The sequence below is a fragment of the Barbatula barbatula genome (assembly GCF_947034865.1).
Source record: "Barbatula barbatula genome assembly, chromosome: 11".
Lineage (NCBI taxonomy): Eukaryota > Metazoa > Chordata > Actinopteri > Cypriniformes > Nemacheilidae > Barbatula > Barbatula barbatula.
This window is the reverse complement of record NC_136774.1, coordinates 2,247,723-2,274,907: the sequence shown is the minus strand read 5'-3', so window position 1 is coordinate 2,274,907 and position 27,185 is coordinate 2,247,723. Positions and strand designations below refer to the sequence as shown.

General features: G+C 40.0%; 4 protein-coding genes across 5 annotated transcripts in view; 2 read left to right on the top strand and 2 right to left on the bottom strand.

The window, feature by feature from the left end:
* The window catches only part of mtor (mechanistic target of rapamycin kinase), a 74,001-nt gene extending 70,514 nt beyond the window's left edge, over window positions 1–3,487 (bottom strand). Inside the window, exons 1-8 of the mRNA XM_079467425.1 lie at window positions 3,393–3,487; window positions 1,974–2,128; window positions 1,712–1,820; window positions 1,399–1,631; window positions 1,069–1,269; window positions 844–978; window positions 434–709; window positions 63–171 (exon numbers count right to left, since the gene is read on the bottom strand). Coding sequence (XP_079323551.1) covers window positions 63–171; window positions 434–709; window positions 844–978; window positions 1,069–1,269; window positions 1,399–1,631; window positions 1,712–1,820; window positions 1,974–2,093 — 1,183 coding nt within the window. The 5' untranslated portion in view covers window positions 2,094–2,128; window positions 3,393–3,487. The remainder of the gene's footprint in view (window positions 1–62; window positions 172–433; window positions 710–843; window positions 979–1,068; window positions 1,270–1,398; window positions 1,632–1,711; window positions 1,821–1,973; window positions 2,129–3,392) is intronic.
* A 77-nt stretch (window positions 3,488–3,564) lies between these two features.
* On the top strand, window positions 3,565–9,336 carry LOC306900318 (uncharacterized protein). Of its 2 annotated transcripts, none has more exons than XM_079467147.1 (9): window positions 3,565–4,156; window positions 4,789–5,001; window positions 5,122–5,267; window positions 5,373–5,642; window positions 5,796–5,857; window positions 6,732–6,830; window positions 6,937–6,996; window positions 7,355–7,393; window positions 7,474–9,336. In XM_079467147.1, the coding sequence occupies exons 1-9, from the start codon at window positions 4,088–4,090 to the stop codon at window positions 7,902–7,904; spliced, it is 1,389 nt and encodes a 462-aa protein (XP_079323273.1). In that variant the 5' UTR covers window positions 3,565–4,087; the 3' UTR covers window positions 7,905–9,336. The 2 variants fall into 2 exon arrangements, with proteins under 2 accessions (XP_079323273.1, XP_079323274.1); XM_079467148.1 differs by having other exon boundaries at window positions 7,358–7,393; window positions 7,474–9,257.
* On the bottom strand, window positions 9,226–17,941 carry qars1 (glutaminyl-tRNA synthetase 1). Its single transcript, XM_079467145.1, has 24 exons — window positions 17,821–17,941; window positions 16,687–16,946; window positions 16,377–16,527; window positions 15,348–15,457; window positions 15,017–15,092; window positions 14,861–14,925; window positions 14,728–14,781; window positions 14,589–14,649; window positions 14,127–14,198; window positions 13,372–13,457; window positions 13,154–13,240; window positions 12,971–13,070; window positions 12,709–12,787; window positions 12,373–12,612; window positions 12,207–12,299; window positions 11,851–11,988; window positions 11,642–11,729; window positions 11,389–11,535; window positions 11,188–11,289; window positions 10,986–11,078; window positions 10,582–10,709; window positions 9,839–9,905; window positions 9,542–9,667; window positions 9,226–9,457 (listed from the first exon to the last, which is right to left on the bottom strand). Exons 2-24 carry the CDS (start codon window positions 16,795–16,797, stop codon window positions 9,407–9,409), a joined length of 2,325 nt encoding a protein of 774 aa, XP_079323271.1. The 5' UTR covers window positions 16,798–16,946; window positions 17,821–17,941; the 3' UTR covers window positions 9,226–9,406.
* Window positions 17,418–25,679, top strand: ogg1 (8-oxoguanine DNA glycosylase). Its single transcript, XM_079467149.1, has 8 exons — window positions 17,418–17,621; window positions 17,844–17,962; window positions 18,360–18,703; window positions 19,135–19,314; window positions 19,651–19,829; window positions 24,075–24,222; window positions 24,352–24,401; window positions 24,494–25,679. Exons 2-8 carry the CDS (start codon window positions 17,853–17,855, stop codon window positions 24,644–24,646), a joined length of 1,164 nt encoding a protein of 387 aa, XP_079323275.1. The 5' UTR covers window positions 17,418–17,621; window positions 17,844–17,852; the 3' UTR covers window positions 24,647–25,679.
* Window positions 25,680–27,185: the final 1,506 nt, after the last annotated feature.

Here is a 27,185-nt window from a genome sequence, read left to right as displayed (position 1 = left end):
CCCTCATCATGTGTGAATTTAAGCTTCAGGCTTTGAAGTAAGGTCCGGAAAGATGCGTTTACCGGTGAACGTGTGCGGCAGGAAGGCAGCGAGCCGAGGCAGCAGGTTGAGAATGGTCATCTGAATCAGTGGATTCTTACTGGTCCTGTATTTCAGCACCCAACGACACACCTTAAACCACAGCACATCCATAGATTATGTTTCCATCCAACGGAGTGTTTTAAGGCATTTCAAAGAACAGCCAAGGATCCGTGTAAAAAAGCGTGTGAATAGCAGATGTATTAGGGCAAAAATTTGAATAATTTAAAAGAAAAAACAGCCAAACATAAAGAGTGACAACTATCTGTGCACTCGCTTGGGTGATGGATGGTCTGTAACGTTTACAATCCCAAATAGAACAAAAAAGACCAATATTTGACACAACATTGATCACCTGTTCGAAACGCTCCTCCATCAGTTCTCTGCAATAGCGGCTCTCCACCAGCGTGCTTTTGGAGGGAACGGGAGTGGCACCAAAGCTCAGAAAGCCCTGAGGTGTGCTGTATCCCAGCAGGCCCAGCAGAGCGTTAGACTGCGGCGGCTGCACCGACTGGAAGCTGGTGAAGGGCGTGATGTGACGCGGCTTAGTGCCGAAACCCATCAGCTCCTTACAGCACTTATCATGAACCGTCTGCTGCTGTGTGATCTCCTCCATCTCCTCTCTCATCCGCTGATGAAGATTCAAGAACACCAGCGTCAATGAGTGAAAATATTAAGAAAACAAGAAAGGAAACTCAAGAAAGACGGATGGATGCATGCATGTATGGATGGGTGGGTATCCGTCTGTAGCGTGGACTTTCATACCTCTCCCTCCATGCTGCTTATGCGAACCAGTTCATTGAGAATCAGCAGGGCTCCGTGCACGCGGTCGTCTTTGTTCATGCCTTTCTCTTTAGCCAGAGTTTCGTCAAAGCCTTTCTCGGCTTCCTCAAACGTTTGCTATTCATGCCACAGGAACATTTGATGAACGATTAAAAGTGTTCACCTGCACGCATACAGTATGTGGACAGCCTATGTGTTGATTCTAACCTTGTACCACTGAGGTTTCTGCATCTCTTTGGTCTCTCTCTGGGTGGTGAGGATCAGGCAGGCTCTGAGGGCAGACACAGCGCCCTCACGGATTGCCTGTTTGGAGTCCCACACCGCGTAGAAGATGTTGTCGAAGAATGGCTGCACCTGCTGGAAAAAGAAGGTGGGCGCACTGACGGCGAGCTCCCGCAAAACCAGCACCTGCAACACACAGGCATGAGAAATCAGGTGACATCAGTACACTCGCCAAAAAGTTTGCATGAATGTGTTTGTTCATTCAAGTGCGTGAAAAATACCCCATGGCCATTTAGATTTTTTCACAAAACGTACCGCTGCGTGCCGTCTGCCTTCGTTCCTGTCGGCTCCCAGCCACTCCAGAGCTCTCTTCACCTCAAACTCAACATACTCGGCAGTGAAGGTGTCTCCGGCCATAGACAGGTGACCCATGGCTTTCGAGGCCATCTCCATGACCACCGAATCACTGGAGGGCAGCAGGTTCCGCAGGTAGTTGGCGAAGCGGCTTATCCTGGTGGCATTGCCCCCCTCCACGCCGATCAAACTCACTGGATAGATGGCAATTACACAATGACCAATAAAGCCGAAGCGCCTGATCTACAGAGATATTCTTGGGATCAAGACTCACCTATGGCAAGAATACCACCTTTCTTCTCGTTCACATCAGAGCTGGACACCAGCTCAAATATATGGTGGTTCAGCTCATCGTAGAAAGTCGTCGCTTCATCTTGGCTCAGCTTTAGACAAAAGCACCAACATCAGCACAATTCTTCAATCTTTTCTAGTCATTTTTGTTTCATTTAGGTTGTGTTCACAAAACCTTCCAAGTGTGAAACCGCCCTCAAACACAATACGACGGAGTAACTAGACATGAACAGGAACACTTTTACCTCTCTCAGTTCAGTGGTGACGTAGTGTTGGAGGTCTTTGGCAGCTTTGGCACGTGTGTCTTCATTGCGACTCTTCAGGCCGCTCACAAACTGTTGCAGCACAGAGGCAGTGCCAGACATGCTGGCGGCTCAGACGGACCTACCAGCAGCTCTACCTGCAATACAAACAACAGACACCGCTGTAAACAGAGCCAACGTTTGTGTCTAAACAACGATGTTGTGAGGTCTTCTTTTATAAACACATGTGTGTTTCCTGGGGATCAAACCCTTGATCTAGATGCAATGCTCTAGCGATTGATCTACAGGCACACAGAAAGGAAAAACACTTGAGGTCTATAAAACATCTTCTTTAAATTGTTGTTGTTCAAAAAAAGAAAAGAAAAGTTTTCCTAGCAAAAAAATGTATATTAAACATTTCCCCTGATTTACAGAAGACGCCCCTAAAATGTAATTCAGTGTAACAATCTTGTCAAGCATATTTAAAACAAAAACATTTTGTTTACTATTTACGACATATTAAAAGACCAATTACTTTCACCCCGAATGCAAATTAGTTGTAATTTTCCTTTTTTTTATTTGCCACCAATCCTCGGTTTCCCATAAGAAATGTATCAAATTTAAAGCACAAAAAAATGTCTTGTTCTGTTATATATTTTAATTTAAATAAGTCAGAATAAGCATGTTGTTTAATGTGTATCTAAATATTATCTTACACTGAAAGACAATGTAACATTATTTCAACAAAATCCAAAAACGTAGTTGAAACCACAAAGTAGACTTTACCTACATTTACTGTGCTTTCTATTGACATAAAATTTGCACATTTCTCTAGATAGAGACATCTTAACGTCTTTGAGCCTCATATATTGAGCTTGTTGTAGAAGAAAGCCATTTTCGTGTCATAAATTAGCTTGATTAAAAAGCAGAACATGTAGTTAACAGTAAAGTCTGCTGTCTCATCACATGTGGGTGCCTAGACAAGACCGAAACACCATCATCAAAATGCATAACGCTTTGGTGGTTTGACAATGACAGTGATATTAATAACCATAATTATTGATATAGCACGAACACACAACACACGTGATATGGTAAATAGTTCAAACAATGAGTGTGAGTGAATTCATGAATAACAGTTAGTTCAGGTTCATCCCCCCGAATGACACATATTTTCCCAGATCTTCAGTCGCTTTGCTACACCAACCCAAAGCTACATCACAAACATTAACATGTTCAACACATCTGGATCACACATGTAGCGGATAAATATGTGACTTAGCCAAACCTGCTGCTAACTTGCCACTGCCATCGGCTTATTTCAACACACATGCCTTCTCTGGATGTTTAGGTTTTATGAAACGATGATACGACATTACATGTTATTAAACAACTTCAATAAAGAAACGCGAAAGTTCTTACTTGAAATAAAGCTCGGCCAGTACAGACGCTTTTTACTGGTGAAACTGCCGCAAACATACAGGGTGGGTTCACAACATCTGAGTGACCACGAGTCCACCAATAGACAGTCGTGTGGCAATGACAGACAGGCTTAATCAACCAATCAAACAACATCGACTCAAGCAGGAAAGACACGACGGACCCGCTAGTGCTACTACGTCATAAAAATGCGCACGAGGCTTGTATATACACTGGTTTAAAATATAATAAGAATTGGGATCTTTAATGGACTGATTTTTGCCCACATGTGCAGATTTAGAGAAAAATAATACATTAGTTATTTGAAGATGAAAAGGCTTGGATTTATTGCTGGGTTTCCTTTTCAGCTTTTGACTAGGATGCGTGTGAAATTTAGTAGCAATAATACCGTTAACGTTAGAAGAAAAGTGTACAAGCAAGAACAAGCTGCCTGTGTCTAAATGTAATTAAAATATTAAAGCATGCCTCATTTAAAATGGGAAAAAGGAAATGACGCCGAATTGTAATTTAGTTCAGTAATGAGATGAAAAGTGGTTCGGTAGTACTTGCATACGATCACAAGCGGAGAGTGGGTGATTTCTAATCAGGCACCGCAAAGAATACCTAACGACAGCCGCCGTGGTGTCTTGTGTGCATACAGTGGGTGTTTATGGTTTCGGCTGTTTTTAGCTGCTAAAATGATTCTGGTAAAGTGTCCACACTGTATCGGAGAGGAAAAAGCATCAGAAAACACAGATCACGTGGAGGTTTGTATTGAATTCTATAAACAGCAGCGCTTTTAATCACCATCAACGCGTTTGAGGCATGATATTATGTGAGTTAGCATATTAACGTTAGCACCGCGAAAACGATCCATACGTAATGTTCGTCTTAAACACGCTCACTTTACAGTAAACTAATATAGTCAGCTGGACGTACCTAAGTCATATCTCACCGATGTCCACTTGTATGTACATTTAGTTATTGTATACTAACAATAGCATAGAAGCATAACATCACAGGACTTCCAAACGATAGGTCTCCCGGACAGTTAAAAAAAGAATAGATCTTGTCTTTCTGGTGCTATTATTTCATTTTATTAAAGGGATTTTTAGGTCATTTGACCCATCTCATACTATACCTCAAAGCAACAGTTATGATTAGATGCTAAAGAAATGAGGATGCTTGTGGCACGTTTCCAAGTCATCATTTTAAATATAGCAAGATTTTGATATTGTTACATCCTATTTACAAGCATATGGCTCCTTGTTACCAACGTTGATCAAAGAAACTGACATTAAGTATGTGTAAAAACAAATGTGTAAACTATAAGTCAGTTCTATTTATCGCTATAGAAAAATATATGTGAGATAACTCATGTCAACACTTTGGATGGCAGAAAATCTTGCCGCCGATGTACAGCCATCTGTTGTGTCAACACGAGCTACTGGAAACGTCACTTGATGCCGAAAACTTCCGAGTGGCTCTAAGATTGCAGCTGACTACAGAGGAGCAGGTCCTGAAGTGGCTAGATGACTTCCAGAAATCTTCAGCTTTAACGTGGAGGAAGTCCAGAACATACCCCGACTCTGGACGCTACAACAAATACAGAGTAAGCATAGCATGTCATTACACAGTCAAGATGTCAAAACGTACCGAGCAGAGACGTCCTGTTTGTTCTGAAGCACTTATAATAATGCACACATTATGAGCGTATGTGTATATCCTGCAGGTAGATTTAAGATGCCATCACAAAACGTACACTTCATCTAGACCCCCCAAAACACCAACCAAAATAATCAAGGCAAGCAAAAATACCAACTGCCCTGCGACCATGTTTATAATCCTCAAAAGACTCATGGTAGAGAGAAAGTCCAGGTGAGATGAGTAAAAGTACATTCATTCGCCAGTCGACAATCAACAAGTTTATTTGATACTGTATGTTGTCTTACGTTAACAACAAAACATATTCCATACAACCAGATCTGGAGACCCTCACATAGAAGATGGCTACTTTCTCCATGTGAACCTGAGGAACGAGCATAACCACAAACTCGCCAGTCCTGAGGTCATGAGGTGGAGGGACGTGTCGAATGAAACTATTGAAAAACTTCAGGAGCTCTACAAAAGTGGACACTCTCCCTCATCTGCACTCAAGACCATCAAATACAAACTGCAGGAGGAAGAAGGGGAGAACTACATTTACGCCATAGCGGATCGCTCCATCTGTCCAGACCTTCAGTTCTGCTACAGGTCAGTAGAAAGCAAAGCACTCATTGTTTGTTTACTCTTTACTTCTTCTCTAATAAGCAGCCTATTACAGATAGGAAGAAATTAGTTCTCCAAAATCCAAAGGATCAGTTACGATTATGAACATAACATAATTATTCTTTCATTTCCTTACAGATTATACCACAAGCTTTTCCAGAATTCGCTAGCTGCCCCTGCTGCTGAGGAGGTTAATACAGGTGAGGAGCTACATGGCGTTGTGTTCACAAGACTTTATTCTCTTCACGGAAACAAGTCATGCCTTTTCACTTATGTACCTTGGAATAGGTGTAAGATTTAGTCTCAGACGGTGCAGCAGGTATAAATTCCATGCAGGGCTTCCACGGCACGTCCAGATTGTACATCCAGGGGCGGTTTCCCGGACAGGGATTGGCCTAAACCAGGACTAGGCCCTAAATAAGGGCGATATTTCACAGACAAACATTACTGGGCAATTTGGGGATATGTAAAGATATGCAAGTGCAAGCTGTTTTTGATCAAGATGGCACTTACATTTTGATAAGTCTGGGACTAGGCTTAAGCCCTGTCCGTGAAACCGCCCCAGCCTCGTGTCATTCTTTTAATGAGACACTTTGCTGTTGAAGGGTCCGTTTTGACGTTACTTGATGCCAGATCAATGGTGTGAATATTATAGATCCTACATAGTTTTGCTACGGCTAATGATGTTAACTAATAACCTTAGTTAAGTGTTAAGGACTATGGGTTGATTTCACACACAGGGGTTAGAATAAGCCAGGAGTAGGTCTTTGTTAAATTGTCATGTTTAAGTAGCTTTTATAAACGTGCCTTCGAAATAAAAACCTCTTAACTCAAAACAACTTGCACTGACATGCCACTGTTTTGTCTTAAGATGGATCAAACATGCAGTTTAGTCCAGGACTTGGTTTAAGCTTGGCCTGTGAAATCAAGCCTGTTTCTTAGAATGACAAAGCATCACGTTTGAAAGTATGGCCCTAGTGTTTTCAGTATCACGGTTTTATAACCGTTCATATATCTGTAACAACATGCGACTAGCTGTTGCTAATATTGGTGTATTTCTTATTGCCGGTTCAGAAAAGGATATTTCAGAGCAGCTTTTTAAACCCTTGGAGTTGGAGACTCAGTTGGAAACTCATTTGGAGACTCAGTCATGGGACACTACAACAATGACAAGTAAGTAAGGTTTTCTGATGTGTTGAGGGCACATGAATGTATGGTTGTGTAAAATCATTGGATTACGTTAATATAAACGGTATCTCATTTTCTCCAAAATGATTAGTTGAACCCACCGCATGCATTGAAGATAGAGTGACCGTGACTGTACCACTGATCACTTCAGGTAAAGCAGCTCCCCTTCATCGTAATCATCAGTCTGTTTTTTTTTCTCTTTTGAAACGGCTCACATCAATAGAAAACAGGAACCACTTCACCACTTGAAGTTTGGTTTCTTTTTAAACCACTGCAAGCGAAGGTGGTCATCAATCCTGCTCCTGGAGATCAACTGTCCAGAGTTCAGCTCCTGACACACCTCAACAAACTAATAAAGATCTTCACGGTCACTTGAACATTACAGAGCAGGCGTTAAACTTTATAGGACACGTGATCTCCAGGAATAGGGCTGACAATGTACAATATTCCTTTTATTACTGACATGTTTGTTGTTCTGTAAAATTCTAAATCGATTCTTTTTTGTTCAGAAGGAGACTACCTGGAAGAAGTCAGTGAGCCGGGGCTAAGTATGTTAACTTTTCTGCACATTCTTCAGTCGGCTGTTTTTATTTCACCCTGTTAACAATCAACACTGTCATTTGGAAAGTATCCGTCTGTGCAGGTGCTGGTGAAGAGGTTGTCGGCTCTTTGGACGGACAGCTGGAGGAGATTTTTGGGACGCTGAAAAAGAAGCTGAGCGAGGACGCATCTTTCACACCCCCTATACGAGCTTTTGTTTCTAATTTCTTTCAAATGAAAACTGACAGTGTGCTGCAGTCAGCGCTCTTTTCCTTTGGTCAAACCACAGCGACAACAACCAATCAAATGACTCTTCAACCACTTGCAGGTCCACGGAGGAAAGTGATTTTAGGAGCCCGTCGATCTGTCAGTAGACCCCCGAAGAACTTAAGAAGAGAGCACCCGTACTGCAACAGCAGATCTTTAGACACTACCCAAACCCTTACGTTTTGCTTGCAGCAAAGTAGCCCCCTTGAAAAGACAGACGACGCGCTCATCCCCAGCAGCCCACCACAGTAAATGACATGCAAATTACTTTTCTCAAACACATTCCTTTCGGCAGGCGATTCATTAGTTATTCCATAAAGAAAACATGTTTTTGTAGTTTTGGTTTAATGTTATAATTTACTCTGAATCTGAAATTACCGTGGCCGTGTTAAAGAGATAGTTCACCCAAAAATGAACATGTTGTCATCATTTACTCACCTTCCAGTTGTTTCAAATCTTTGTTCTGATGAACATTAGTTAGAATGATTATAACCAGACAGATTTTGCCCCCCATTGACTCCCATAGTAGGAAAAAATACAATGGTTGTCAAAAGTGCCTCAGAACTGTTTGCTGTCGTGCACGTTCAAAATGTCATCTTTTGTGCTTTAACAGTACAAAAACAATTAAAAGTATTTTTTCCTACCATGGGAGTCAGATAGGGGAGCCAAATCTGTCTGGTTATAACAAGCATTCTTCAAAATATCTCTCTCTGTGTTCATCAGAACAAAGACATTTATACAGATTTTGTGGGGGAGTAAATGATGACAGATGATTTTTTGTTGAAGTATCCCTTAAATGTAAACCCATAGCCAAATAGGGAATCGTACATGGTTTTAATGTAAATAATGCAGCCTTGACAATTTTAACTTCATATTATAATGCTAGTTTACGGTAATGAGATGGGTCATGAAGGTCAATCTCTTTTGTTTTATAAAAGATAGATGAAAACATTATTTACTAACATTTAATCATCCTTTTTTATTCAAAAGAGCATAACATTTACACTAAAAACAATTACGTTGTGACTTAAACCTATACACAGTGTTTCGAACCCAGGTAAGGTGACTATGTTACTGTTTGAAATTCCCATTTGTTAGCAAGATGTGACTGAAATAAAAACAGTCCTCCGTCAAGGTTTCTTTTTAATATCCATCTGTATTTGCGTAAATGATTGAGAAGCCTTTAAAAAGGACTTTTAATCATTTTATTTAAAATGAAGATTTATTGAGTATTATTATGTCTGCTACATACAAATCGCGGATACAAACATTTGACATTAGCCTTTATCATGATGCATTAACAAATTCCTGAAAATCATACAGATTTTACAATGATGGCTGTAACCAAAATTCACCTGTTTACTGTGCTAACCCAGTATGGTCATGCCTTGATCTGGCTTTCTTTACAGTATGGATACTGTGAGGAAAAAGGGTTCTTATATTCCTGTGCCTTTTCAATAAAAAAGTATCAACTGGTAGAGAGGGTTTCAATCGCCAGGAAACACATACTGATCAAATGTATAGCTTGAATGCCCTGAAAGACCCTTTTGATATAAATATACACAGTAGACATAAGGTTAACTTAAATATTTTATTTCATATTTCATTGGCAGAATCCAGCAGCATGGAAAGATTTTATAAAACTGTTTAGAACCTGAACACTGGTGAAAAAGGCTTCATATAGCATTTAGACGGATGATTTCCCTGGTTAGGAAATCCGACACAACTTTCTGCTCTTGGCTGTTTTCTGGCAATCATATCTTTCCTGGATCCTCCTTGAGTGTAACCGTGCGGTTAAAAACCAGCTGGGGGGAAGAGTTGACAAAGAAGAACATTAAAAAACGGCTATTTTCCACTGCATGTCAAAACCCCTCTTTAAGTGAACGTACCTTTTCTGGCGTGCTATCCGGATCAACAGAGAAATAACCCAGTCTCTCAAACTGAAACTTATCAAATACTTTGGCTGTGCTCACAGATCGGTCGACTAAGGCACTTTCAACCACTTTTAAAGAGTCCTTATAACAAGAGAATAAAGTAATGAAACAAAAAACGGTGGACAAATACTATATGAAAAAAGTTAATTATATCATCACATTCACTGTGTGGTTGCATGCTTTGATTTTTGCAGCAGTGAAGCTACACTATTATAAGTTATTTTATGTGTCTGTGATTGTGTATCGCCTTACAGGATTAATGTCACTCAGAAATCCCGCAGGGACCTCTGCTGGGTCCTCTGGGTTTTTATGGAGGAAGCTGCGAATAGAAAATACGATCACTAAACGGTTGTGATAAACCACAGATCAGGGGTGCCCAAAGTGTCCTGCAGAGTTTAACTTCGCTCAACACACCTGTGTGAGATCTTGATTAGCTATTTAGGTGTGTTTGATTCAAGCTAAACCCTCCAGGACCGACTTTAGAAACATCTTGCCATAGATGGACAGTCAAAAGGCACAATGTAATTATGATTCATTTTTAGTGCCATGTCAAAAAACCGAATCCATGCAGAAAGACAAAAGGCGTTTTAAGGAGACTAAAATCATTAAAGGGATATTTCACTACCAAATCAAAAAGCCGTGTCGAGCAGTTCTTTGATCGAGGATGCACTTTTTGGAGCTTCAAAAATCAGCACCTGTTCACTCCCATTTTACCACTTGGAAGCAAATTGATACGTGGTATTATAACTCTGACTGAAATATTCTTCCAGATGAAAACTATATTCAGTTAGGATTCATTGAGGGTGAGTAAACTTAAAGGGATATTTCACTACCAAATCAAACATTTCCCATGTTGTAGAGGAAAATGACAAGACTTATTATCTTCTTTTATTTTGGACACTAAGGTGACAGGGATTTACAACTAGGATATCAACACTATACTGCCTCAAAAACACTACCGACAAAACAATAAGAAGTTAATGATAGAAACTTACAGGCGTTCATAAAGGCGCACTTCACATTGCAGCGGCTCGCTCACCCAGTGAATAAATGCTTTGGGTTTGTCCACAGAGTCTGAACTGGCACATGTCACCTCCAACTCAGACACTTTACCACTGCCATCCTAAAACAGAGTGAGATGTGTTGATTCTCAATGACATACTAGGTTTTGTACAATCCAAATCCACAATCTGATAACAGGGTCTCACTAAACTGTCAAACACGTTGTTTTAACGAGACATTGTGCCTAAAAATATTTGAATCTTTCTAAACATTCAAAAAAACGAAAACAGAAAACCCTGTAAACGGTTCAATTTTGCCTTTTTAAAATGAAATATATTCTCGTCGGGCCCAAGAGAAGTGGATGATCATATTCAGTTGGTAAAGTCTGGAAGCACACCTTGATGACACGCTGCACAGAAATGACGTATCCTGCATGTCTCAGGCCCACCGGCTGATCTGGAGTCAGACGCTTATAGCCCTTCTCCATCACCTACAGCAAACACAGGCCAAACATCAGAGATGACTTCAACTCTTCATGTAGACAGCTGATTCACGTCAACACGGAACATCTGCATTGTATAAAATAAGAATACGCATACCTCCCTGAAGTCAGTCTGCTCAATAAAGAGGGTCTTTGAGAAAGGAACCACATGACTGCCCTTGGACTCACTTGCAGGGAAGTCTGGGACCTGAATCTCTTTCTATAGAGGAAGCAAAGACGGAGCAACGTTGCCATTTTTCTACTGCAGTTTTATCCATCTTAATTAAACTCATGAATCAAAAAACTTAACATAAGCTACCTTTACATTGGCCGGCAGATTGGTGATGGTGACCTTAAGGGGCTCGAGCACAGCCATAACGCGAGGAGCGGTGTCATTAAGCACCTCCTTTATGCACGCCTCCAGCAAGTGTGGCTCCATGGTGGTCTGTGAAACAGTTACGCCCACCTAAAACACCACAATTGATGATAATGGCTGAATAATCATGCTCTGTTTTCTGGTCATTTTCACAGGTCTTTATTAGGCGGTGTTAAACTTTGGCTCCTTTTCTCACCCGGGCACAGAAATTGTTGATGGCTTGTGGAGGGAAGCCACGCCTCCGGAGAGCTGTGAGGGTGAACAGACGTGGGTCGTCCCAATCCCTGGAAAAGACATGACATACTGAAACGTTAAAGCCAAATGGCTTACAAAGTTTGACTGCTATTGGTGTAATAATTAGGATCATTCCCATCAGAACATTCCAGTCTGCTCTGCGCGTGTTACCTAACAACTCCAGTTTCAACCAGTTTGATGATCTTTCTTTTGGAGACGACAGTGTAGGTGAGGTTGAGTCGGCCGTATTCCCACTGCACTGGGCAGTACACATCCAGAGCGTTGCACAGCCAGAAATATGACGACCGCCTGAGATGTACAAACGTAAAACGTGAATGCAGGACATATCCTGTTCCCACAAAGACGCCTTTGGTTGTAAAAATAGTAAAGGCATCACACAATAGAACTCAAGAGTTCAGACAGTAAATATCATTCCATTCTCAAATGCATCCAAATTTCATTTCACGATTTAGTATGATATACAGAACTCAAAGGAGTGTGAAATGCCTTTGTTTTCGGAGCTGTACCTGGCCTGGAACTCTTTGGTGCAGAGAGAGTGTGTGATATCTTCAATGGAGTCACACAGACAGTGCGTGTAGTCATACGTGGGGTATATGCACCTGTAGACACAAAACAAGATAAGAGTGGAATAACATCTAGACAAAACTACTCGGGTGAATTCTTCGATCTCACCAGGTATCTCCCGTCCTGTGATGTGGCGTGTATTTGATCCGATAGGCCACCGGGTCCATTTTGCCATCTTCCATGACCAGTTTCATCCTGAGAGTGACCTCTCCCTCCGCAAACATGCCCTTCTTCATTCTTTCAAACAGGATTAGAGACTCCTCCACGGGCCGATCTCTCCAGGGTGAGGGAGGGACGTTGTGACCCTTCAGCTCTTCACCACGCTGGTGGCATACGTACGCGTGACCCCTGGCAAGTCCAAGAAATGGTGTGTTTGATCTTTTTTTAACATCGCCGGGAATGGCATATTTAGCTTTAAATGTGGAAGTGTGTGCATAAGCTCACCTGCGAATGAGATCGACAGCAAGATCGTAGAGACGCTGGAAGTGATCTGAAGCGTGCGTGATCTCATATGGTTTGTACCCTGAGTAATGACAGACATAAACGTGAATCACTGGAGACAGAAATCTGTTGAGAATGAAATCTTGCTTTGGGGTTGGAAATGATCTGGAACAAATGATCTTGAGGATTCTTTACAAAAGTCTATTTCTGGCTCATGAGACTTTCGTGTAATAAGGTTAGGTTAACGTTAACTATGAGTCCTCACCAAGCCACTCCACCATGTCTTTGATGGCCGTAAAGTATTTCTCTTCCTCTTTTTCTGGGTTTGTGTCATCATACCGCAGAAAGCAAATGCCGTTGTTGGCCTTCACAAAGACAAATCAAGTCAGACATTGTCTAGCTGTTCATGTGTGTAAGTTTGTGTGTGTGTGTGTATGTATGCGTTTACCTTGGCATAACCAAAGTTGAAGTTAATAGCTTTGGCATGACCAATGTGCAGAATGCCATTGGGCTCAGGAGGAAAACGTGTGCGGACCTTTAGAGACAAGAGGAATGGCATTTATTTAACATCAAACAGAGGCATGTGAAGTCAACACAAATCTAGCATTGGCCCTATTTGCTTCAATATTTCTGAACCTGCTTTTCTTAAGACATGTAATAATGTACCTGTCCACCAGTGGTTTCCAAGTGCTTCTTTATTAAAGTCATGGTGTTGGGGGTCACTATATAACCCTCCGTCTTGTAATTCTCCCCTAAAGAAAATCAAATCAAAAAACTTAAATCACTTTGGTAATTCACCATTGTTCACCCTGCAGCCGGTGCTTATTTTTACTGCATACAATTCATTCCCCCTTATTTTCCAAATCTATCTACACATTTACAAAGTGTTTACTTAAGCAATATGACCCTAAGATATCAAGTCAAGTTTAATATTAGTTAAGAAAACTTAATGCCAGTTAATTTTTCATTTTCCGTTGACTTCTCCTTAAGAAAAAAATACTTCCCAGATTCACGGACAAGGCTTAGGGCTGGTCCCAGACTAAAATGAATGTTTGAGCAGTCTTACCTGAAAATATCTCAAAATATGTCAGCGCCTTTGTTTAGTCTCAAGATGCACATCAGTAATGTTTTTGATTAAGGCATTTTATTAAAGTAACTCAAATATCCTAATTTAACTAAGGGTCTATAGAAGAAAAAAGGCTTTGGTCCGGTTTCAGAGTAAATGTATCTTGACTCGAGATTTTTTTAATTTGCATTCCACCAGAAAACAAGACAATCGTTTAAAATTCATTTTTCGGCAGATATTTTTAAGTTGATTGTCCAAATGTTTCCTGATGATTCATTCTATACTTGAGCGTGTAGTGTTTCTGGGAAAGTGCAAACGAACGGACACGGTGATGTACGGTGAGGTAAAGTCTCACCTGGCTTGTGGAACTTGAGAGCTTCACCTCTCAGCTGCTCCATCAAAGATTTCTCCTCCGTGTTCCCGTCGCCTATAGAGGAAGAGACAAGTGTAAATTTCATAACCATAATGTGTAAAACAATCTTTTATGCATTTCATTTAGTGTCAGTTTAAATAAAAAGTAACTGCATTACAACATTCTCATGATCACAGAGAATAATCTGAAAATCATTTAAATGAAAAAGTAAACATGATGTATGCATTAGCAATTTTTACCAGTCAATTACCAGCTTTAAGTCAATAAATGATGTGTTTAGATTTGACTTAACTTCTATGTTTCTTATTTCTGAACTTGAATGGGTTTTGTGTAGCTGTTTTGCAACAATGCAATAAAAAAAGAATAGAAATACATTTGAAATGAAGGAACATTAGATGCTTCTATCAGATCATGTGGCTTCATCACTGACACCACTTGTCTTACCGTTTACAACAGAATCCTGTTTAGGCTTCAGGTCTTTCTCAACCGCTTTGGGTTTGGCTGCCTGTGAAGAACAAAAAAGTTTAGCTCATTTCAGAGCTTCTTGGTTGCCATCATCAGAGTTCCCTGTGTGGAAACATACCTTGGGCTTTTTCTCCAGGTCTGCTTCGGTTTTCGGACCCAAAAGATGCAGCACCTGAAAAGCAGCACCCTTTTAAAATGACTACGCTAATAAAATGACTTCAAATAATACAACTTTTTTTATAAACACACACCTGCATATCCACTTCATTCTTTAAAATCTTGCCATCGGCCCATTTGAGAGCAGCTCTGGCCTCTCCTGAAAGGCGCAAACTAAAGGTATTAGTCAGCTGCACAATACATCACTGTACTTATAGTAGAACCGACACACACACTACAGGCCGTCTCACCCATGATCAAGCCCATGTTGAAGTGATATCTTTCAACCAACAGCTGATCCTTGTACTTCCTGATGATAGACTCCACCTGTAGACGAATCAGAGACATGTTACTAGCTGACATCCATAACAACGACAGAAAATCTCTTAAAAGAAGTTGCTGGCTTGAGATTTTGTGGAAACATTGGGAAAAAGTCGTACTTTCTAGTATTGCTATCCTTCATTTTACAATAGAGTTGGCATTTGTGTTCAAACTTTTGTCTGTCCGTGTGTTCGATCACTATGGCAAACCCCAGGTACAACTTTATATAGTGTCAAAAGATTGCTGAAAGAGCGGCCCTACCGCATCCTCGATATGCTCAGGTGTGACCACCACACCAACTCCACAGAACGTCTCAAACGCTTTCTGGTCCACAGGGTCCTCAGGATGATTCTTCATAAAGTCCAACGCAGCTGAAGAAAAAGAGACGGAGGGTCTAAATATCCTGGTAGCAATCATCATACAGTACGTAATGAAATCCCCTATAGGAACAATCGCCATACAAACATAATACATACATTCTTTTAAAAAAGTAAGCAGGACGTGCTTTCTGCTTCAGTGTCCGAGCATTCGTTTATAGTCCACGATGTACACTGCATTTGGAGTTTATAAGGCTCAGAATATAAAAATCCTCAAAACGCTCTCGTGCTTGGTCCCTACAGTCTGAGACACACTTAAGATCAACGAGACACTGTCAGACTGCTGTTCTCTGGCCAGAAGCTCAACATCATCTCCGCACATTAAAGAACGAGGATGTAGTATCCAACAACATAACATGGGCCTGATTAGCATCTATAAACAGCAATTATCCTGTGCTTGACCGCCATTATGTTAACCTGCCAGAGGTGAACCAGCCTTCGCAGTTGAGCTGGTTTCTTCCAAGAAGAGTGTTTACTTCTACATAAGAGTTTGGTTCTGGCCACTGTCACTTTTGCTTACCGGGGGACTGCTAACACACATCTGGTCTTATTGTAACTGTAAATTTCCGTCGGAATCCTATAGGCACTTGGTTTATATGCCCTGTAATGTCAAATCAACATCCTTAAAAGCATTTTGTATCATTTTCCTACTTTAGTGATTGAACATATTGTGTGGCTTTGCACCAATGCAAACTGTGGAAAGTGCTATGGAAATAAAGATCAAATCTGATCAAGATGACACGTGTAGAAATGCAAAGGCCATATTGCACTTATTGGTGCACTTCTTTGTATAAACATGTCAACATCATGTTAGTTTCACTTTAGCCCAAATATCCTCACATAGCATACGAATCATTTATTACCTTTACGTTTGTGTATTTCAAAATATGATCGGTGTGACAACAGAAGTTACCTGACAGCTGCAGATCGGTGCTTATGTTTTGTTTGATGATGTATTCAGTGAGGAAAGACAGTCGATTCGGATCTTTGAGTCGAGTCACCATACTGTACAGTAGAGTACCTGAAGTCTTATCGACCCGGGCGGATCCCAGCAGCCCTGCAGCCTGCACAACAACAGTGAACACACCTGTCATTCACAGGAGAAATAACTCCTCCTAAAACTTCTCATACACGATGCCGAGTTCGTGTAAAGGGTTTCGCCGTGCGCGCTCGCTGCAGTGCATTACGGTGTGTTACGCGCATTATGTTTATGGTGGTCGTACCTGTTCAATAGCTTTCTTGAGATTCGAAGAGAGCGTCTCATTTTTTTGAGTTTCCTTCGCTTTCTGTTCACTAAGCCCAATTGACATGAAGAGAGACACCACGTCCGCCATTTCTGCTCCCAGCGCACACTACTGCGTGCGTGCGTGCGCTTCCGACGTCTCGACGGGACTTGTAACGCTCATCCACCGATCCCCTTCCTCCAATCACATTTAAGTTCGCGGGTGCCTCGTCCAATCGGATTCATCATCGGTGTGCCGCTCTTGACATTGAATTGCATCAGACGTGCATTGCCATGTAACATATTTATTTTTCTCAATAATTGTCATCTTTTGAAATATAAACATATACATATTTAAAGCCATATTCAATACATATAAATGACGATATATTGCTTCGTTATAAGCGACTTTTGCTTTGAAGTCTCTCCGGGAAAGTTTCCCATGGCCTGCTAAACTCAGTGAAAGTTATTAAAATACTCGCATAGAAGGGCTTTTACGTTCATGCGTAAAGATTTGTTTAATAACATATATGTATGTAGTTGTGCATGTTATTTTCCGCTGACCTGCACGTCACGTGGTTGTTATTAAATAGTTAAAAATTGATTTCGCTTTTGGATTTACTTTTGTGGTAAGGTCACGTGCGTTGAAATTAATAGATAAAACGGTCAACTTGTTTCCCAATAATAACGTGAATAAAACGTGCGATTTAAACGCAACTCCACGCGCCCCCTGGAGGACAACCGCTTTCCACACACACACACACACACACACACACACACACACACACACACACACACACACACACACACACACACACACACACACACACACACACACACACACACACACACACACACACACACACACACGGGTAGCAGCTAGCAACACTTCGAGCTAAATGCATCTAGCTCGTAGAGAGTGCACTCTTATTTAAGGTAATATTCATAATTAAATCTATACGGACACGTGCTTGTCTTAAAATACATTATTCGTGACGATTTTAGCGTAGTTGGTACTAACGAGTTGTTTCACTTTTGATTTGTGCAACAATAGAGATTTCCTCGTATAGCATCTATAATCCACAAACTCGTCTATTTTCTAATACATTTCTTTGGTTATTCTGTTATTACTGACTTCATCTCTCCTCATGCTGTAAGAGTGGCATCATGTCCAAGCATGTTGTGCTCTCTGCTGGATGTAAAGCATGGAGGTCGCTGTCATGCCCACAGTCGGAACTCTGGCTGGATCTCACACTGGGATGCGGTCAGACCTTTCGGTATAATCCACACACTTCTTGTATTTGATGTACCACTACTGCTACAACTATTACAAGCACATTTAAGGTTCAGGTTCATATTTGTGATTTTAGTTTATTTCTATAGCGTTTCTCACAGGTTTGCACTGTTGAAAAGCAGCTTTACAGACAACACATGATGTTATGATATTATATTCAATGAGGAAAAATGTCTAGCAGAACAGAACTTCATCTGCTGGGACAGCTTTTAAGTTAACTTGTCATGGGCCACGTGTCTTTTCTCTTTTGGATACACATTATTTTAACAACATGTAGCGGTGTTTCAGGCAGTATATGACCAGGAATGTGTGTTTAGAAAGTGAACAGGATACATTGTGACATTCATTTGGTTCATTATGTGTCTTGGTATTTCTCTCAGGTGGCGTGAGACTGCAGATGGACACTGGACCGGAGTAATGCGGGGAAAAGTTTGGACGCTGACCCAAACGGAGAGCACGCTATGGTACTATGTGTATGGTCATCAGATGAATCCAGGAGCAGAAAGCGGACAGAAGTGTAAGGTCAAGGAGGAGAGAAGGTCAGGAGGAATGATGGATATAAAACAGGAAGAGGGGACAACGTGTGCAGTGATGTCAGATCTCGACCACAAAGATGAGGAACTTCTAAGGGACTATTTCCAATTGGATGTTAAATTAGAGGACCTCTACAGGCACTGGAGCGCAGTGGACCTGCACTTTAAACACATAGCCAATGTCTTTACAGGTACATGTTCTATTCAGTTGTATCATTTACATTGGATCAAAACCAAGAAAAACAACAAAAGTTGGTAGGATCAATCTTAAAGGTGAAATAGAGAAGCTAAGGGAATAAAGCAAATGCATACGCAGACGTAAACACGTCTATACAAAGACAACTCGCATGGTATTACTGGAAGATGAGCTAAACATACTTAACATATGTTATATCTGTTTTCTTTGCCTCAAATTGTCCAGTTCAACCTATGATAACAATCTTCTGGCATTAACAAAATCACGAATGTCATTTTTAAGCCCAACATTTTAACTTATGTTTATAAACAAAACATAGATTTTGGCGCAACCTTCTTCCATTTCTTTACTCCATATGGGTCAACATTATCAGAAGAAATATATTGAAATGTTTCTCTGATCTAATCTTATTTTTCTGTTTTTCAGGAGTGCGTATGTTGCGTCAGGACCCCGGCGAGTGTCTTTTCTCATTTATTTGTAGCTCTAATAACCACATCTCACGGATTCAGGGGATGATTGACAGACTGTGTCAGACACTCGGGACACCCCTCTGCACGCTGGATGATTGGGCCTACCATGATTTTCCCCCTCTGACAGTTCTTTCAGGTATACCAGCACACATAATCTTTATTTTTGCGCATAAAGTACCACAGCTTTCAATGACAGTCTGAATGTACACTATCCCACTTGTTGTGCAGCTGCTACATACATAGGACCTAATGAGAGCACAATTGCATTATTAAGAAAATAGAGAGCAGGGGTATGATAAACATGAAATTTGAATGGCCAGCAGATAATATGCAGAACAGTCCATAATACAGTTGAATATGCAAATACAGCATAGAATTCTCTCAAATTCCCCAAATAGATTCAGATGTGTCATATGTACAGATATGTTACCCAATATCATCCACACTCCATTTCTCTCTGTGTGTCTGACAGATGCTAGCGTGGAGATGCGTTTGCGTGATTTAGGTTTTGGCTACCGTGCACGCTTCCTGCAACAGAGCGCTCAACTCATCGTGAACTCTCACGGGCCGGACTGGCTCAAGTCGCTCCGCAGCGTTGCCTACCTGCAGGCTAGAGATGCGCTCCGAGCGCTTCCTGGAGTAGGTCTCAAAGTAAGTGTACATTTAGTCAGCACAGTCTTTTGAAGCACTACACAAAAGTTGTAGTCCATTATAACATCTACAAAGACACCATCCATGCTTTCAATATGGAACTAGGCAAAGCTAGACAGACTTTCTTCTCAAATATTATAAACAGCAACTTAAACAACACCAGGACTCTTTTCGCTACTGTAGACAGACTGACAAACCCCCCAAGCCAGATTCCCAGTGAAATGCTCTCAGACAGCAAGTGCAGTGAGTTTGCATCTTTCTTCTCTGATAAAATCAATAATATTAGAAAGGTGATCAGCACATCCTTGAGTAGCGCTGGGGTCGGGCAGATCACACCACAACCTGAGAAAGTAGTTACAATGTCTGATTTTGAAGAAATTGATGGCAAAAATTTGGAAGAAACCGTTCAACACCTTAAAACATCAACCTGCGCCCTTGACGCACTTCCCACATCTTTTTTCAAAAGTGTGTTAAACTGTTTAGAAGCAGATCTCCTAGATGTGGTAAATGCCTCACTTCTCTCTGGAAGTTTCCCAAACTCCCTGAAAACTGCTGTTGTCAAACCCCTCCTGAAAAAGAGCAATCTGGATAAGACCATATTAAACAACTATAGACCGATCTCAAATCTTCCCTTCATAGGTAAGATCATTGAAAAAGTTGTCTTCAACCAGCTGAACAAATTCTTAAGCTCAAACGGATACTTTGACAATTTTCAATCTGGGTTCCGCTCGCATCACAGCACAGAGACAGTGCTCATTAAGATAGTAAATGACCTTCGCTTAAGTACTGATTCAGGCAAATTATCCGTGCTGGTCCTACTCGACCTCAGTGCTGCATTTGACACGGTCGATCACAACATACTTATAGACAGGCTGGAAAACTGGGTGGGGCTTTCTGGGATAGTCCTAAAATGGTTCAGGTCATACCTAGAAGCAAGAGGTTATTATGTGAGTATAGGTGACCATAAGTCTGAGTGGACATCCATGACATGCGGAGTCCCTCAAGGCTCAATTCTTGCGCCTCTCCTATTCAACCTGTACATGCTCCCAATGAGCCAAATAATGAGAAATAACCAAATTGCTTACCACAGCTATGCAGACGACACACAGATATACTTAGCCCTATCGCCTAACGATTACAGCCCCATTGACTCCCTGCTCAAATGCATTGATGAAATAAATAGTTGGATGTGCCAAAACTTTCTTCAGTTAAACAAAGACAAAACTGAAGTCATTGCGTTTGGAAATAAAGATGAAGTTCTCAAGGTGAACGCGTACCTTCACTCTAAAGGTCAAACAACAAAAAATCAAGTCAGGAATCTCGGTGTGTCTCTAGAGTCAGATCTTAGCTTCAGTAGTCATGTCAAAGCAATAACTAAATCAGCATACTATCATCTGAAAAATATTGCAAGAATTAGATGCTTTGTTTCCAGTCAAGACTTAGAGAAACTAGTGCATGCTTTCATCACCAGCAGGGTGGATTATTGTAATGGACTCCTTACTGGCCTCCCCAAAGAGACCATAAGACAGATGCAGCTCATACAGAACGCTGCGGCAAGGATTCTGAGCAGAACCAGAAAATATGATCATATCACACCAGTCCAAAGGTCTTTACACTGGCTACCAGTTACATATAGGATAGATTTTAAAGTTTTATTACTGGTATATAAATGGTTCAATGGCCTAGGACCTCAATACATTGCAGATATGCTCATTGAATACAGACCCAAAAGAACACTCAGGTCATTAGGATCGTATCAGCTAGAAATACCAAGGGTTCTCTCCAAGCAAGGAGAGTCTGCATTTAGCTATTATGCGAGCCGCAGCTGGAACCAGCTTCCAGAAGAGATCAGATGTGATCCCACAGTAGCCACATTCAAATCCAGACTCAAAACACATCTGTTTAACTTTGCATTTGATTAATGTGCCTCTGACCGTCCGACTGTTTTTGCTGTACTTTATTTTATTTATTATCTATTCTAAACTATATTTTATTTTATTTTATTCTTAACTGGTTAATTTTTATTTTTCTTATTTGTTCTAAACTTTGTAATTTTATTTTTATTCTTAACTGGTTACTTTTATTTTTCTTATTTCTTAACTGTTTTATCAAATGGATATTTTTAATTTCTTCTATGTAAAGCACTTTGAATTGCCATTGTGTGTGAAATGTGCTATACAAATAAACTTGCCTTGCCTTGCCTTGCCTTACACTACTACAATTATAAACGCAACACTTTTCTTTTTTCCCACATTTTTCATGAGCTGAACTCAAAGAACTTTTTCTATGTACACTAGGGATGTTCATATTAATCGTTTAACCGTTAACCCATAGTAAAACCCTATGACCGATTAATGTTAACAGTTAGTGCTGGGCAGAATATTCCGTTCCGAGATTTTTCTATTCCACGGAATGTAAATAAGTGGGCGTGTTTAACTCGACGCTCTGCAAATTGGGCACTATTCTGAAAAAAACGAATGAATTAATCCACCCGTAACAAATGATGTGACGCGCTAACATCCAGTTTTGGGAGACGGGTGAGGAGTAAACATAGAGAATGAACAAACCTAAAGACAGAGAGCAACACATTAATATTGCTCATCTAATAGAGAGTGAGAACGATAAACACCTACAGTACAGTCCCCATGAACAGCAGTTTATAACACGAGTCAAATACTGTACTCTCACTGTTTGTTCATATTAAAACTTCATTATTATACATGCTGTCTATCTTCCTACTGTATACATATGATATAGATATGAATAAATAATACATCTGATTGTCAGAACTTAATTTGATATCTTCAGTACATTTTCATAACTTGCCTACATTTTAACTATGGTGAGCATTTAAATAAACTGTAATAAATAAATTAGTTAAATCAATCTAAGAAAAATTCAGTGTAAAATATAGCATTATAATGCGAGATTTCATGAATATGTCGTCACCGTAAAATAAATTTACTCATTCCGTGAAATAGATTTTGACCATTTAGCCCACTTCTACTATCAGTTAAACGGTTTAATTTCTTTTAATAAAGTATGACAATGCAGATAATAAATAATAGATTTTCATGTTTTTTGCATGACAACGAAAGATGGGCTAATACTTGTTAATTTACGTCAACACGTGAAAGACGTCGGCGCGTGAAGCCACACGTGCCAACAGACATCTGAGAACGCAAACTGAAGCGAGCGAAAGAAAGTAATGTGTGGGAGCATTTCGACAGAAATGTGTGTATCTTTGGCATGGCCATTACAGAAGATGAACAAGCGGTGTCGGATGATGCGGCTGCGCAAGCGCGGGCATAACAGTTAACAGGCTGCGGTCCAGATTATCCCCGCAGCATGTGGATATGCTCCTTTTTTATAAATATTTTAAAATCTTAATTTGTTAACTATTTAATTTGTGATTTTTTCAGTTTAGGTTTATTTAGAGTTTATTTATTTTCGAAATTTTGAAATGATATTCTTCATTTATATTGTGAATAATATTATGTTTGTTCGTTGTTATCAAGGTTTTCTTGTGATTGTTGTAGATCTGTTTTGTACGCTACTGTTTGCCCTGTCATAATAAACCCATAAAAATGAGTTTTTACTGGGTCACAGACAATCGGCAACTGTATTTTTATTTATGTAAAAATCTCAGTTAACAGTTATCGTCGGTTAAAGAGCGTCGGTTGTCGGTTAAGAAACTTATCCACAAAAGGCCTATTTCTAAGGCACATTTTAGAGTGGCCAGCCTGAGGCACACCTGTGCAATAATCATGATGTCTAATCAGCATCTTGTGTCACACCTATGAGGTGGACAATACTTGATAGAAATATGCCTTTTGTGTACCTAGAAAGTCTTAGATCTTTGAGTTCTGCTCATGAAAATTGGGGGCAAAAACAAAAGTGTTGCGTTTATAATTTTGTTCAGTGTATGATTAGAAAGAGGTACGCAGGAAATTTGAGATGTTCAAGAACCATATTTACATAAGGAAAGGAACTGTCTGCTCATGTCACAGCAAGAAACTTGAATCTGAATAGTAGGTCATCAGGTCTTTGAGGTATAACTATCACCCAGTTGAATGCTGAGGTTTGTTAGTGCCACACACATCAGAAATGCATTGGCCAAGCATTTCCATATACATTCGTTGTGTATGTTTCTGGCACAGAGCGATTGTTCTAGCTGTGAGTTTGCAGGAGACATCTATCCTATCTGTCTTTCCTCTTTGAGATGTAATTTTGCCTGTTGTTCAGGTGGCCGACTGCGTGTGTCTGATGTCACTGGACAAGGCTGAGGCTGTTCCTGTGGACACACACGTGTGGCAGATCTCCAAACGTGACTACAACTGTGCTGCCGGTAGCAGCCAAAAAACCCTAACCGATAAAGTCTACAAAGACATTGGTTAGCGCATAAACCATGAACAAATATTAACTAGTTTATGATATTAGTTTAATAATAAGACAAATAAATCAAGTCACCTTTGTATAGGACAACATAATAAAGGTGTTGTTTTTGTTTCTCTGTTTGCAGGTGATTTCTTTAGAAACCTCTGGGGTTTATATGCTGGCTGGGCTCACTCGGTGAGTTATACTGCACTACATTCATTGTGTTAATACTATAATACTGTTATCTTACATTTTGTTGACCTCATTTATCGCCTTTTGTGCATTAGGTACTTTTTTGTGCTGATCTTAAAAGATTTCAGAAGCTAAAGGAAGGCATTCCTGTCCTGAAGGATGAGAAGGAGCTAATAGAAAAAAGAGATGACAGAGATGAAGAAAACGAAAAAAAGAGGAAAAACAGCAAAAAGCGTCAGAGGACATGACTTACGACTGCAGATACTACTGATCATATCATCTGATCCATTTAAAAATGAAAACTGTCATCATTTACTCACCCTCATGTCATTTCATATCTGTATAAATTACTTTGTTCTGTTGAACACAGAAAGATATTTGGAAGAATGTTTTCAAGCAATTTTCAGTTCCGGGACATCTTTGACTACCATAGTAGGAAAAAATGTATTTGTTGTCAAAGATGCATCAGAACTGTTTGTTTTCCTTAATTCTTCAAAATATCTCATTTTGTGTTCAACAAAGCAAAGAAATTGTTACAGTTTTGAAACAACCTGAGGATAATTGACGACAGAATTTTACTTTTTGGGCGAACTATACAACGTGAATGAATGAATTATTAGTGTAGTGAATGAATTTGTTGCATTTGTACGGATTACAAACTGATTGTAAAGTTGAGAGTTTGAAAAATCTACATTTCACCTCGTTCAGGTGGTGCAACCATACGCACACATTTCAACTAACCCAGGGGTGTGAAGCTTTTGAAGAGCCACAGAAGTCAAGTTTGTAACCCCAACTGAACACTCCAGAACAAGCTAATCTGGATTGCCTGAAATTGACTAACCCTTCATTTCCAGCTATATAGCTTGCACAAGATCAGTGAGGGACTACTAGATGGCCCTATAGGTGAAGTCATTCGCTGCGTCTGATTTTGCTCACTATTCCCTGTATAGTGAATGCTAAATACTCCACTATATGGGGTAGAAGTGAATGAAAATGAGAGAACAATTTCGGACACTGACGTAATATATCCTGCATCTGACAATACTGTCGCAGACATTCGTCATAACGCTTATATTACACTTGTGTGGCTTTATGGATTGTTTTGTAAAAAATAGTTTATTTTACATGATTAGTGGCGTTTATTGTATTCGTTTTTAATAAAGGGAACAAAACAAATCGTCGTTTGCCACCGTTATTTACTATTACACTTATTACGTTTAAAGATTACTTAAAATTTTTTAAATAAAACCCTTCAGTATAAAATAATATAATCCATTTATTAAAAAAAAAAACATACATTCGTGGCATTAACGGTCATTCTAATCAGACGGTTGATTCGCGTTGTATCATGGGAAATATGAGTGAGCGACAACACTTCACACTTCAGGGAGAATTCAGACACAGCTATTGAGGCCGGTTTTAAAGACTGTGTTCTAAATGGTACCAATGCACCCATTTTCCCTGCAGTCCATTATAAAGGCCTTACCATTTGAACCTCAGGGGGGTTGGAAAAAATAATGTTTAAACACCTAGCTAGCAATCGAACAGCTTTGTGGTATAGGCCACTTACTTCAATGAAATCGGTGTCTGCTGCCATGTTTTTAAAAAATTATCATCTAGACATATGCTACTGGTCGGTTTAATTCATATTTATCACTAGACATTAAATGCCATTAGTGTAATTTTTGGGACGATCTACAGGTGCTGGTAATATAATTAGAATATGATCAAAGAGTTGATTTATTTCACTAATTCCATTCAAAAAGTGAAACTTGTATATTATATTCACTCATCACACACAGACTGATATATTTCAAATGTTTATTTCTTTTAATTTTGATGATTATAACTGACAACTAAGGAAAATCCCAAATTCAATATCTCAGAAAATTTGAATATTACTTAGTTAAGACCAATACAAAGAAATACGTCTGTGCGTAGTGTTTCTTGAAGCACTGACTCCAGCTGCAGTCAACTCTTTGTGAATCTTCCCCACATTTTTTAATGGGTTTTGTTTCACAATCCTCTCCAGAGTGCGGTTATCCCTATTACTTGTACACTTTTTTTCTACCACATCTTTTCCTTCCCTTCGCCTCTCTATTAATGTGCTTGGACAGAGAGCTCTGTGAACAGCCAGCCTCTCTTGCAATGACCTTTTGTGTCTTCCCCTCCTTGACTGTGCAAGGTGTCAATGGTCGCCTTTTGGACTACTGTCAAGTCAGCAGTTTTCCCCATGATTGTGTAGCCTACAGAACTAGACTGAGAGACCATTTAAAGGCCTTTGCAGGTGTTTTGAGTTAATTAGCTGATTACAGTGTGGCACCAGGGGCCTCGTTTATAAACGTTGCGTATGCACAAAAGAAAGCGTACGCCGCTCTCTATGCAATCATTGGTATTTATAAAAAGCAAACTTGTCGGGAAAATGTGCGGTCCTTGACGTAAGCTCTGACCCAGGCGTACGCACAAAACGGGTCAAATGAGAAATGGCGACACCGTCGGCAGATGGAAGAAACACGTGAAAGTGTGTGAAACTGTAGACCGTTGTGTAAAAGAAATGGCAATACTGCCTCTCATAAATAACACGAAGACTTCACAAAGCAAGTCTTACAATTAACAGCCTACACAAACACCCGTTTGATCAATCTGCAGTGTAAAACAAACAAAATCAAATGAAAATTACAACAGAAATGCAAATTAACACATATTTGCAAAAAGAAAAGTGAAATATGTTCTCCAATAATCTTGGCATGTTATGCAATTCATCCTCATAAATAAAATGGTAAACAG